We start from the raw sequence: 13,451 nt of genomic DNA on the forward strand, positions 1-13,451 counted from the left end.
CTTTCACTTAGAATTTAGTAACAGTATAAAAACGGGAGGACAAATCGTTCTAACAGTGGTGTGAAAATAGAAGCTAAATTATTCGAGTATAGGAACTGCTAACGGCCACATAGTTAAAGTGTATTGTTGTAGATTTTAGTTTTATTACAAATAACCGATAAGCTGCGGAAAGTGGCCTATGCGTTGTAACTTATCAAACAGCATTTCTAAAATAGAGCAACTACTCAACCATCAGCAAATCTAAACGTCTAGTGACCTACATTTTATGTAACGATTAACTTTGTTAATAATAAGCAAAGCAGTGAAATCTACAGAGGCAGTATTTTTTATTTCAGGTTTATTAAAACACCTTGTAGTGGTACAATTATAATATTCTGATTTGAATAGTTATGGAAGTGAACCCGCCCCCCTATAATCCTCAGCTACACTTCACTCAGCAAGATGCTGCTCCTACAGCACCCTCATCTGAACTGGTAAGAAACGCTTGGATTGCCTAGATTGACGACCACAACTCTATAGAGACGACACACTGCAAGTGCAACACCCCACACCTGGTAGAGCGGACATGTTTTAATAAGACTGTTTGAAAGAAATATGTTGCGAAATACTTTTACTTTTACCCAAAATTCTCTCTTTGATTTTGTTTTGAAGGAAGAGTGATCTTTGCGTGGCGAAGTAGAAGCACAACACAAAACGAATATTCAACAACTAGCCTACTAACACTTATGAGTGTTCAACAAAAGAAAACTTCGTTTGGACTCAAATTTTTTTCTCATTATTTTACATTGAACCATAGTCTTGATTCAACTAATTTCTTAGTGAAGATTTTCGTTTCGTTTAAAAATCGGTTTTAAACAGCCTTATGTTAATTTAGTATTGATATGGAATAAAGCTTCTGTAATGGCAGATAATAGTCTTCAAATTGTTGTGTTTCTAAAAAGCCTTTTCAGTTGGGAAGTGTTTTTATGTCAATCTGCTGTTGAGTGATATTGACTTAAGGTAGCAGTTAGTTGCAACGTTCATCCGATTAATACGAAAGTAGAGAAGCAGAAGTACACAAGTTAATTTGTGGCTGCACTGAGGTTAAACAACTTGTATGTTTCCGCTTTTACGTTCATTTTCATCAGATGAACTTTGTAATCACTGCTAGAAAAGAGTAAACGGCAATAATCGTGATGAAGACTCAAACGTTTCAGCATTCAATTGACTTAAGCTTGTGAAAATTGACGCTGACAAGTTATCATATTAGTTTTAGGAATGTACATTTGTTTTTTGACGTGGCCATTGCATCTAACACAAGCAACTTGTTTCACATGACTACTTGTGAGTTTGTGTAAAGCTGTGTGTAGACCAAATAACCGCTTTGACTTTTAAGTACCGTATCAAGTATTTGTTGGTGAAAAGAAACTATAAAAACTTTCTTGCTTTGTGTATGTGGGTGTGTGAGCAAACAATACCAGACACAGGACGGAACTTAAAAAATGTACTTCATCTCTATAGCGTAAAAAGGGAAAATCAATTTATTTTTTTAGCTTTGGATATTTATGTAGGCTTACTGTAGTAAAAACACATTTTTCTGTTACTAAAGATAATTGTCGTTAAAAGATGTAAAGTAATGAGCTGAATGATGATAGAAATAGATCATTCAAATATTTAATATCTTACGTAGCTTTCTATTACTCTTTCACTTTAACAATAGATTGTCATTTTATGTTAAACGTCTGGACCTTTTCAGCTCTTTTATTCAAAAAGGAAGATTAAACAACCTATTCTGCTGATCGCCTTTTGAAATAGACTAATGACTAACCCAAAACAGCTCATTTTTATAGTTTAGTTTAAGTTGGTTTTAAAGCATGCGTTAGGGTAAAGATTTTCACTATAGCGTACCAACGTAGCCTAAATAACATGGTAGGACAGTATGGGCGTTTTTGCAACCCAACTAGACAAAAGCGTTGCGAAAAGTCACCATCAACTGAAAACTACTTTCTATTACGAGCAAGCGAATTGGAATTGAATCAAATCGCAGACGTCATAACACACCAACGTTTCACTTGCTCATATCCAACGTCGATTTCCGTCGACATGTTCCAGCTCTCGAGCGTTGGTTGGCTCTAAACGTCTTCATATCAGCTTCACTCCGCACTTATCCATGATAAGGACATATGATTATAACACCGATTAGAGTGAAAACATCTTCCTTCGCCAAATGTGGTTCTGAGAGACAGACATTATACTGCATTCTCAATGATTAAGTCATACTTGTCCACTAACAAGACCAAAAGAGTTCGCGAAAAGGACTGTTGAAATCAAACCCTGACTGGGCTACATTAGCGCCCAAGTTAAATTCCAAATTGACAATGTAGCTTAGAGACAGAAAAATGTAGACCCTTATTTTCGATGATGAAAATAAACCCTAATAAATCACTTATTTTCTTGTCTGTGTGCAATTAACAGAAACTCACTTGGTTTCTATTGACTCTGTCGTCACAAAAACAACATTTACACTTGGATATATATTTTTGTAGGTTAACACTGATGCAAACAGTTCTCTTTATCCTTCGTTATCCCAAAATTGTCCTCATTTTGAAGGATACAGTGCTCCCGGAGGATTTGGTGAAGTCTCAGATTCAGGCATGAATATGGCACCCCCTAAATATACTCCAACTGCTTCTACTCCTCTACCACAAGTAAACTATGCTGATTTTAAGATCTCGTAATTTGTTTGTGTTGAAAATGCGGTATGGAGGCTCAATTAACAAAGCAAGATTTAAAAAAAAGTTGTTCAATACAGTTCATACTTCATAGAATAACAGATTTTTTTTAAAAATGTTCTAAATTATATAAAATCTCCAATTAAGAGAAAGAACGTAAGTGATAGAACTCAAACTGCAACCAATTTTAGTTGTAATGCTGTGCAGATCATTTTCTTTCTAGCTTTCTGCAGCTAATTTTCTGGACATCATGTAATTAACCTAGATTTCGCTACTGAAAGACTGTTAGGCTACTAAATTTTATCCCTTCTCATATAAAGATAGAAAATAATTCGACCCCCACTTAAGTGTGTTGAAAATGTTTGATGTTATGCCATAGCCTTCTAAATTATGATTAGGATAGAAGAATGTTTTTTTGCCGTTTCAATTTATTTTGTTTTGTCTATTGCTATTTCATTTGACTGGTGTATTTTTTGAAATTATTATTATTATTTTTCATTTCTCCTAAATACATTTAGGTTTTCAAATAACTTTGCCTTGTAGATATTTTCTTCCCCACAAATTGAAAATTTCTCGCTTCAACAACCTGGAAATTTCTCCCCTCAACAAACAATTCAACCCATCAGACCGATACGATGCAAATCAGGAACAGTGGAAGTTGGTGTTGGTAAATTTTGCTTCATGTTTCTCTTTGTAACAGTGTTACAGTTTGTAAAATGACCTTTTACGATTGTTTACTAAACTTTGTATGCTTGAGCGATAAAAACTCGCAGTCCAGACTTACTGCAGTGCCTCTGCAGTAGTATGTAAAAGAATTATTTACTCTACTGACTGAAAAACCTCTTATTAAAAGCTTCAACCTGACAGTTTTGCAAACTTGGAGATCAAAGCGTTTGAAGAGATTGCGATCAAAGTCATATTTGTATTCAGCTGTTTCAATTAGTCTGCAATGTTCTGTTGGATAGAACTGCTCATAAAATAAGCTGTACTGCTCAAGTGCACACACAGAGAGGTGAATCCTCGTTGTTTGGTTGGTTACGTTCTTCTTTGACAAAGTAAGATGTTTGAAAATTGAATGAGGCTGTTCACCAGGTATTTAGTCAAATGTTTATAAATTGAATATTTGTAGCAAATAACTTGTATTTTGTTCAATTACGCTTACAGTCTGCCAGATTCTGAAAAATTTTGGTTCTACAGTAAATACCAGGTAGCAAAAGTTCTCTTTTGCTGGCTGTTTTTTTTACCAATTGCATTGTGAATAACGTCAGTGATCCATAAACCTTGAAAGCTAAGTATGTCGTTTATATATTAATTCAACGCCTGCAGATGTTAAATCAATGTAACGATGGCAGAGTTGTTAGCTGGAAAATACCAGGTAAAGATATAGCAACATGACTCAGCGAATTCCAACAAACGTTTCATGCTTTAATAGTTCAGATTATACGTCACATGCACAAGAGTAAGATGGGCTAGGCTCGTTTAAGTTAAAAGCTTTGTAACCTAGCATTAAACTTTCTTCGTTGCACTCACATTATGGTTGGTTGGTTTTGAATCTTTATCCTCGGACTGACAAAGCCTTGATAGGTTATTCCTGGTAGTTTCGCATACTTGTAGAGGCTCTTAACGCAGAGCCGGTTACCGAGATTGGCAGAGTGAAGTTTTTCCGATTGTTGAAGTATTATTGCCGGGGAAATACTCGATTCACTAGGTACCGCTGAATGAAGAGCAGTCCTGAAATGCGATGCTCAAGCGCACACCCCGAGAGGTGAACCAGCGTCGCATGATCTTGAGCCCTGCGCATAAATCCGCCGTACAGTTTTCATGGACGAAGCAAGCTAAATTTGTTTAACTTGATTTGTCCATTACTTATAAAAATACATATAACTTTAGGTAACATAACAGATGAAGGCCAATTTTCTTCTTGGAAGTCACAATTCATTGAAGTACGAGATGGAATGCTCTTCATATCTCCTGCCAAAAATAAACCAAATCAAATGACAAGGATCTTATTGAAAGACAATTTCATCTTCATGCCTGGAAAGCGCATGGTTGCTATCCAAGGGGGATGTCACACCTTGGTCTTGAAATCGTCCAGCGAGGTTCGAGCTCACCAGTGGTTGATGACGTTATCACAATACTGCTTCGTCGCACCAATGATGGAAGGTAGAATTTTTTTCTCTTTTGATTCCTCAAAATGTGATAATTCAAATCTCAAACTGGCATAACTCAAAACTTAAAATGTGATTACTCAAAATTAAGATTTTTGTTTTTGAAAACACCGTCACAGCGTAGCATGTGGTCAGATGTCTGAGAAGACTAGAAAGGTCAAGGCAAGTTGTTTGCGTCAGAACAATCAAACCAGGACTTCACAGACATTTTGATTCATGCTGAACAAGTGAACAGCAAGTTTTTTTTTTAATGAATTAATTTCATCAAAATTAAGAAGAAACGTTATCAATTTAGGCTTCAGTAACTTTATTTCAAATGAAAAGCAAACTCGCTGGTAATTTCTATATTAATTTCTTTTGGCATCGTTTACGAGCTTTTAGCCAACTTTTAATGTCGACTGCAATGACACTTACTATGCTTTTAATTTAATGAGACTACAAAACCATGTAGGCCTATTGAAGCTTATACAAGCTGAAAAAAATTCTCACAGGAAAGTACCAGAAGAACAGTAAATAATTCAACAGCGATGTGCTTCGTCACTTTTTTCCTCCGGTAACGTCTGAATAATTACGCATGTTATCATGGTAACCTCAGGCAGCAGTTCATTCTGCAACCTAGATTTACATTAAGCTCACGATTTCTCTTGTAATGAGAATATCGTGTTGTCTATCGCGTGTTTTTGGCTCAATATCCGGCTGTACGTTTCATTGTGTGCAACTCCTAGTTTTCTATGCCTGCCACTTACTGTGAGTGGCTTGCAGTGACGTCTTTAGGGTCATAGCGCTTCATATTATGTAGGCTAGGCTAAGTTACAAATACATTGTCCATATAAAAGCAGTTATCTTTTTCGTCGAAAAAAACTTCTTTAACTATCTTGAGTTTAAAACTCATTAGTTCTATAAGTCATGGGTTATTTTTGGGTCAGGTGCACTACGATGTCAAGTTTGAAGATAACAATGTGTTGGTATGTCACCTCTGGTTGTGATAAGGGAGGAGGGCTGGTCAATTTCCAGTTATATCATAAATGTTAATTTAGGCCATCTTCTGTTTTGCATGGAACAGTGTACACAGTAGATATGAATGGAAGCAACGATTAGTTTAAATTGTGGAGGTGGTTGCAGCAAGGATGTGAAATTAATCATGTAAAACAATTTTGATAAACCTTAGTTGTTCCCAGATGACAACAAAATTGCTTTTTTTGTCATCTTATTCTCTGACTGTTTTTAAAAGATGTTAGAACACAATTGCAAACACTAGTAAAAAAGTGCGAATCCCCTTTACCCCTTTCTTAAGTGTTGTTGGTTGGTTTTTGAATCTTTATCCTCGTACTGACAAAGCCTTGATAGGTTATTCCTGGTAGTTTCGCGTAGGCCTACTTGTTAGAGGCTCTTGACGCAGGACCGGTTACCGAGATTGGCAGAGCGAAGTTTTCCGATTGTCGAAGTGTTGTTGCCGGGAATTATTCCATTCACTAGATGCGCTGAATGGAGAGCAGTCCTGAAATGCGTTGCTCAAGCGCACACCCCGAGAGTCGAACCAACGCCGCGTAATCTTGAGCCGGGCGCGTAACCTGCGTAAGCGCGTAACCATTGTGCTGAACGTAACAATACGTAACAATACGTAAACCACGTCGTTAGTTTACGTTTTCTCAATAGCAATAACTTTTCAAAAGTTTTCCATTTACGTTTGCCAGGTTATTGTGATAAACTGAGCCGCGGAAAAAAGATTTTTGAAGAACGCTTTCTTCAACTGACGTCAGACGGAATCCTTTCTTGGTTCAAATCCGACAGTGAAGACTCAGAGCGACGTGATTCGATTCAGCTGAGAGGAGAACAATGTATCCTTGATGACACAAACTCCAATATAATCCACGTTAAAGTGGAGCCAAAAGGATACCAATTCCGTTTTTCCTCGCCCCGTGAAGCTCAGCTATGGCTAGCAGCTTTTCAATGGCATTATGGAAGAAAACCACTTTGTAAGGCGGCGGTGCATATACGTAACAAAGTGAAGTGAAACCATTCTGCTGGTGCCAAATCGAAAAAGTGACGTATTGAATATGTCTTCGCTGTAAAGTTTTTTGTGTTTTTCTGACTTTTCTTCTGTCACTCATTGCAATCGTATGTTATTTTGTACTGAATTCAGGAAATCTTTCAGGTCAAATTAAAATGCTTTTTACTTAGGCAAGTAAAAAATGCTTACAAAACTCTTTAAGAGTGTTAAAACTTTGTTTTTATGTAGTGATTCTTACTGATTCATCGCTTCTATCGAGATTGGAATACTCTTAAATCTTCGATTCTTTGTCTATAGAGTATAGAACACCCTGCAGTACAACTTGCAATAGTTTTGTAAAAAATAATAATAATTTGTTAATCAAAATTATAGGCTGCAGAACGCGAGGTTTTTTTCCATGCTAAACAAAGTGTCCTTTTCAAGTAGGTACAATACAATCTTTTCGAATCCCAGCATCGGTTCTTGCAAAAGATTTTGTAAATATCTTTGTATTTATTTGTGTTTAAAACCGAGTAAATGAAAAAAATTGAAAGTTTTATTTCGCTCTTACATCAGCATAGCAGAAAAGACACTTGTCATGGGGATTGCGTAAGCTACAGTATTTATAAATAAAATGAGACCTTTATTGCAATTTTTAGATTTTAAGCAGCAGTAATTATTTCTCTAATAAAAATGCGTTTGGCAAATACACAAAACATGATGCCGCCGCGTTTAAAACGATACTAATTGCTCCTTCAGCTTTATGCTCATATAAAAATGACAACAAAATTCTGTCAGTTATAAATGACTTGAGAAAAGATACTTTAGTGTGATAGATTTATTATTTTGGATTACTATTCTATTTGGCTTTACTGATTTATTATTGAGTAGTGAGAGTCCTGGTATGACCATAAGCGCGCCGGTACGGCACCGCTCATGAGCATGTGGTTGTGTCTTTGGCATGATACTTGATGGCATTCCTGAAAGTGGACACGAAGATTGGCTTCCTTGCCTTCCCGTCCACTTAATCTAAATCATAAACAGGCATCATCATCAGTCGTTATCTCCGCCTGCGGCAGATTGCGCATCAACATGGCTTATTTGCTTCCAAGAGTGGCGATTTTGAGCCAACTCGCCCAGTGTCATCAAGTTGAGTCCGGTCCATGATTGAATGTTGTCTTGCCATTGTTTTGGTTGTCTGCCACGTTTTCTTTTTCCTTCTACTTTGCCTTCTGTGCAAACTTTGCTGATTCCGAATTGTGATCTTTTAGTGTGGCCGAACAGTTTTAAAACTTTTGCTTTTATTATTGCTGCAATTGGATGTAGTTTTGTCATAGTTAGAAGATCTTCTATTTTCGTGTGATCAAGTAACCTTTTGTTGGTCATGCTTCTCATGATGTGATTTTATAAGTTTAATATCTTGCGACGTTGCTTACCGCACTGATAGTAGAATTGTTTTTGCTCTTACCTTCAACAACTTCGTCGCTATGGATATTTGAGTTCGATGAGACGGCCGATACCTGTAGTTGGTCTCTTGAAGCATGAAATAGCCGAGTGTCTCTTGCCGCTCGATCAAGAGTGCTTGCTTGAGTGTATGCGTCAGCTAGACTGAGCTCTTGGTTTTCCAACAGGCGTTGTCGAATTGTATCGGAAGAAATGCCGTTGATGAATGCGTCGCGTACCATTTCCTGCTGGTATTGAGCCGAGTCGACGGCTTGAAAGCCACATTCTTTGCTTAGAAGCTTCAAGTTTTGGAGAAATTCGTCTAAGGATTGTCCTGGGTGTGGCTTGGTAGTGGCTAGACGATGCCTCGCAAATAAAATATTCGTAGGCTTCACATATAAGTTTTGAAGAACGTTCAATGCACCGTTGTAATCTTGACAGTCTTCGATGAATTCGTAGACTTCAAAATTCACACAATTCGTGAGTATTCGCAGGTCATCCTGCCGGTTTTCTCCTTCGTCTTGGACGGGGAGAGAAGCCAAGTAATTTTTAAACGTCTTCCTCCAGTGCTTCCATTCTTTTGCCGCTGTGCTTGCGTTTGGATTTAAAGCAAGGCGTTCCGGCTTCATTAACTTGCTCATCTTATTAATCACATAATGAGAAGCAGGAAGGTAGTGAGTTTTTTCATTGTTGATGATGTTCAATTTACGCATTCTAGACTGTACAGCACGACTGGTACAGCACGACTGGTAAAACGTAGGTGTTGAAGATTTTTGCTTTCAGTTTGATTGGGAGTCTATTGGATGTTAGAATTGTTTTGTTCTTTTTAAATGCTGCCCAGCCTAAGCCAATTCGGTGTGCACTGCAGTCTTTCCATCGTTGGTCGCGGATAATCGGTGGCCAAGATATATGAATTCTGGTACTTGTTCTATTTGTTTTCCATAGAGAGTGAGATTGAGTGTGTTGTTAGTTTTGTCGGTTGTCATACATTTGGTTTTGGACACATTTATTTGGAGGCCGAATTTAGCAGCATTTTTTTGACAGAACATCTAGATATTCCTGCATTTTCAGTTTAGAATTATTCAAAATGGCCATATCGTCTGCGTAGCTTAAGTTGGATATTACAAACAGGCAAACAGGATAATACACTCTTGCGCAAACAGGCATAGCTCAGCTATAATACCACATTTAGCATTGTAACAGAAAAATAAAATAAAGCGAACGTTTTCGACTATACGTAGCCTATAGTCCTTTTCAAGCCTATAAAAAAATAACTACATTGCATAAGAAAATGCTGATACATTTCTTATGCAATGTATAATTATTATTATTTTTATAGGTGGAAATCAAAGAAAGGTCAGTTTGAAAATTTAGGGCAAAGGTTGCATTATATCTTAAAAACGTTTTGCCACCGGAAGTATCAATCATGTACTTTCAAACAACTTCTTAATTGAACAACGCTGATTAAGAAACGGAAATGTAAGGATTTATGTTGGATGTTAAATTACAACATGCAATCAGTCGTTTCTAGGAATGATTAGATTTTTACAAAAAAAAAACATGTAAAAGGTCTTCGAAACGTGTTGAAAAAAAGCATTCTTGATTCAACAGAGTGGTGCTGAGGCTTTCACACTGCAAACATTGATTTATAAACACACGACTCAGTTCTAGGTTAAGCTAAAATAATATCAAATACTTGATGACCCTTTTAGGGCACATTCTGTATGACGTTGGGTGTCTTACTCAGAAAAATTTATTTTTATTTTTTATATTTTCTGCCAGCCTGCAACCATAGTCGAACCGATAACCTTTGAATCCAGTCACGTCGTTATCAACTGATGATCACATGTTTACTTTTCGAAATCTTCTAGTTAACGTTACACATTTTCTTCTGATGTTCCATGTCTTTTTAGATTCTGTGTTGTATTTCTACCTTGCCACTTCTGGGTAAAATCGCTTCAAGTTTTTTGAATGGAGTCATCGTATAAGTTCAGCTTAAAATAACAGCCAATCGGTCATTTGAAATATCCTTGTCGATTGCCAACTGCTTTCCCTTTGCTAAAAAGATTATGTCATCAAAGCAACAGCTTTTCTATTTTTATTAATAACTGTTAATATTGTAATTTTGGGCAATTTAATGCAGTCATTTTCGATACTGTACAAATATGCAAAGTCTGCACTTTGAAATGTCATTAAAATTGTAGCCTATTGCGATAAGTTATTAGATCATGTGTATTTAAAGGTCTTATTTTAAAGGTTGTATAGATTTTGAACGCAACGAAAAAGGCTGTAAAGAAAATTTTATTTCAAAATAGTTCCATTGTAATACCATAGAACTCCACGGTGATGATGATGATGGCGTATGAGCGATCTTTCCAGGCTAGATTGGAGGGCAGGAAATCTTCAGCCACTCAGCAGTCTCGTCGTCCAGGATTCTCAGACCATGCGCACCGTGTGGAGGCCGGTGGGTTAGGCAGTGGTGGATGACATGGTCTGCGGTCTGTTCCGTGGCACCACACTCGCATTCTGATGAAGGAGCCAAGCCCCACTTGTCCGAACGAAAGCGGCCGACGCCAGTTCGCAGGCGGTTAAGCCTGACCCACGCAAGCCTTGCGAGGGACATCCCTGGTAGACGGGATCGGCGTCGAGTATGAAGTCACGGAGCGTGGAGGTGTGATTTTGCCACTCCGTGTTCCACATGTGGTTCGTCCAGTGTGCCGCACTTAAACCAAGTTCTTCTGCGTTCTTAAGGAGTTTTTGTGAGTCTCCTGGAGGAGGATGATGAGGGCTTGATGCTTGGTGGCCAGGTGCTCGATGATGTTGAGCTTGCTGGCCGTGATGCCCTCGGTGTTCAGCTGCAGTACGGTGGGTCGTCGGTACTTTTCGACAGTGCGAGCACTGCCGTGCCCTGAAAAGGGCATTTTCCTACCCACCCTGCGCTGAACAGTCTCATTAGCTCTTGTTTGACAAGCTTCGTTTCGCATACGTATTTTGTATAATTTTGTATGTTACTGACGGGGGGGACCACGTGAAGGTGCTTGCCTTCCTCCCCCAGTTGCTCGTCGCGCACTGGACCCCGACCACCTCCTCCACAGTACATTCCAGCGCCTACCTGGAGGACAGCAGCGACTGAAATCAAGACGCCCATTTGTGCCCGCCGCACGACAGCTTCTGAACAACGTTGAAGATCTTGGAATAAGTGCGGCACACTGGACGAACTACACATGGAACATGGAGTGGCAAAACAACACCTCCCGACTCCGTGATTTCCTACCCGACGTCGATCCCCACCCTCCGGGAATGTCCCTCGCAAGACTTGCGTGGGTCCGGCTTAACCGCCTACGAACCGGCGTCGGTCGCTTTCGTTCAGACATGTGCAAATGGGGCCTGGCTCCCTCACCGGGATGCGAGTGTGGCGCCACAGACCAGACAGTAGATCATGTCGTCCATGACTGCCCAATCCATCAACCACCACATGGAGCGCTTGGACTGAAGGCCCTGGACGACGAGACTGTCGAGTGGCTGATGACATCATGCCCAAACATATAGTCCAGAAGAACAGCTCATACGACGAAGAAGAAGGAGTTTTTGTGCGGCAGGCACAAAGGGGCGTCTTGATTTCAGCCGCTGCTTTATAGGTGGTGGTCTCTTGAATGTTGCATGGAGGAGATGGTCCGGGTCCAAAGCGCGGCGAGCGAGAGAAATCGTGGCTCCTTTACGGCGTAGCTCAGCGGGTTGGATGCCTGCTGGGATGGGTAGGCAGTCCGTTGGAGTGGAACGCAGGCATCCAGTCACAGTACGCAGTGCGTCGTTGATGGCGGTATCAATCTGGTGGGTGTGAGAACTACGACACCAGACCGGCGCGCAGTACTCAGCGGTGGAATGAACAAGGGCTAGGGTAGCTGTACGAAGAGTTTTAGCACCAGCTCCCCAGCGGAACCCGCCAATCGCCTCAAAAGTGCGACGCGTGTAGATAGTTTTTTGCGCAGTGACTTCAAGTGCCGGCGGTACGTGAGTGACCTGTCCAGGGTTATGCCGCGGTAACAGAGCATAACGGTCTCCCCGACAAGGTAAATGCAAAATTGACTCCTTTTCTCCAGCACTAGAGTCGGAGTTTTGGAAAAAGATAGTGCAACCTAACATCTGACTTGTGCCGAAAATAGGTGCGAGTTCAAAGTGATAAATCTTTGAAAACTGCTTTTAATTAACTACGGTACAAACAACTTATTTGTTGCTCTTGACCTGTGAGATTAATTCAAAGGGTTAAAAATCTCAGCAGGTTTTTAAAAAAAGCTATCGCAGCAAAAAATGTCGTCTCTTGCACAATATATGCACATACAATAAATGTAGGGATAGGCTGTAGGCACTTGGCAGTAAAATGATGAAGCCACAAGCATTTCTTTGACTGCGATTGCCTGACTGTTGCTGTGAGCAAAGAGCTAGGCCTTGTGCTGGCAGTAGATCGAAACGCCACAATGTGCACAATAGCCTCCTCTAGCGGAAGTAAAACTTTTTTATATTGTCGCTTCGTGACGCCATGGGTACAAACATGAGCAAAGCGTGGACTGCAATGGACTATTTTCCATTGCAACAACGAACGATGACAACCAAGTAAGCAAAAGTTGCCCATTGCGGTTGCAATAGGGAAGTACAGTAACAAACAGAGGGGAAGATTTTTTCAAAATTGTGCATACTTTTACATTGCATTGCCAACATCGAAATAGCTTTTTGGTATTTTGTTGTGAACCAAAATATACATTGTTTACCTTTTCGTTTTCTGGGTTTGGTTTTATCATCATCTGTATAAAAATGGAAAATTGTAACAGACCATGTGTGGACGTCAACGTCAGAGAGCCAACGTCAGACATGGACGTCGCAGAGGCACCCAAATAAACTTGGCGTGTCTTGCTCAAGGACACGGTGAGTGAAGACTGGCAAGAAAATCACAATCTTAGGTTTAAAAGATCAATGAGTTATGCCTTGGGTCAAGCTTGTTGCAAACAGCATTCACATTCATGAAAACAATACATGAAAAAGCGGTAGACGCTGAAGAAGAAAAAACATGAAACTTCACAATTTTCTTAGATTATTTTTACAAAAATTTGGTGATTACTTTTTTGTCGTGTTTGTTCATGTCTG

General features: G+C 39.3%; 2 protein-coding genes across 2 annotated transcripts; one reads left to right on the plus strand and one right to left on the minus strand.

Annotated features, from left to right (window-relative positions):
• The first annotated feature begins 334 nt into the window (after positions 1 to 334).
• Positions 335 to 10,518, plus strand: LOC145787774 (uncharacterized). Its single transcript, XM_082599598.1, has 5 exons — positions 335 to 473; positions 2,526 to 2,687; positions 3,255 to 3,378; positions 4,602 to 4,874; positions 6,574 to 10,518. Exons 1-5 carry the CDS (start codon positions 390 to 392, stop codon positions 6,891 to 6,893), a joined length of 963 nt encoding a protein of 320 aa, XP_082455724.1. The 5' UTR covers positions 335 to 389; the 3' UTR covers positions 6,894 to 10,518.
• Positions 8,282 to 8,953, minus strand: LOC145787185 (uncharacterized). The gene has a single exon (XM_082598907.1). The coding sequence runs from the start codon at positions 8,951 to 8,953 to the stop codon at positions 8,282 to 8,284; it is 672 nt and encodes a 223-aa protein (XP_082455033.1).
• Positions 10,519 to 13,451: the final 2,933 nt, after the last annotated feature.

The sequence above is a fragment of the Aplidium turbinatum genome, chromosome 18 (assembly GCF_918807975.1).
Source record: "Aplidium turbinatum chromosome 18, kaAplTurb1.1, whole genome shotgun sequence".
Classification (NCBI taxonomy): domain Eukaryota; kingdom Metazoa; phylum Chordata; class Ascidiacea; order Aplousobranchia; family Polyclinidae; genus Aplidium; species Aplidium turbinatum.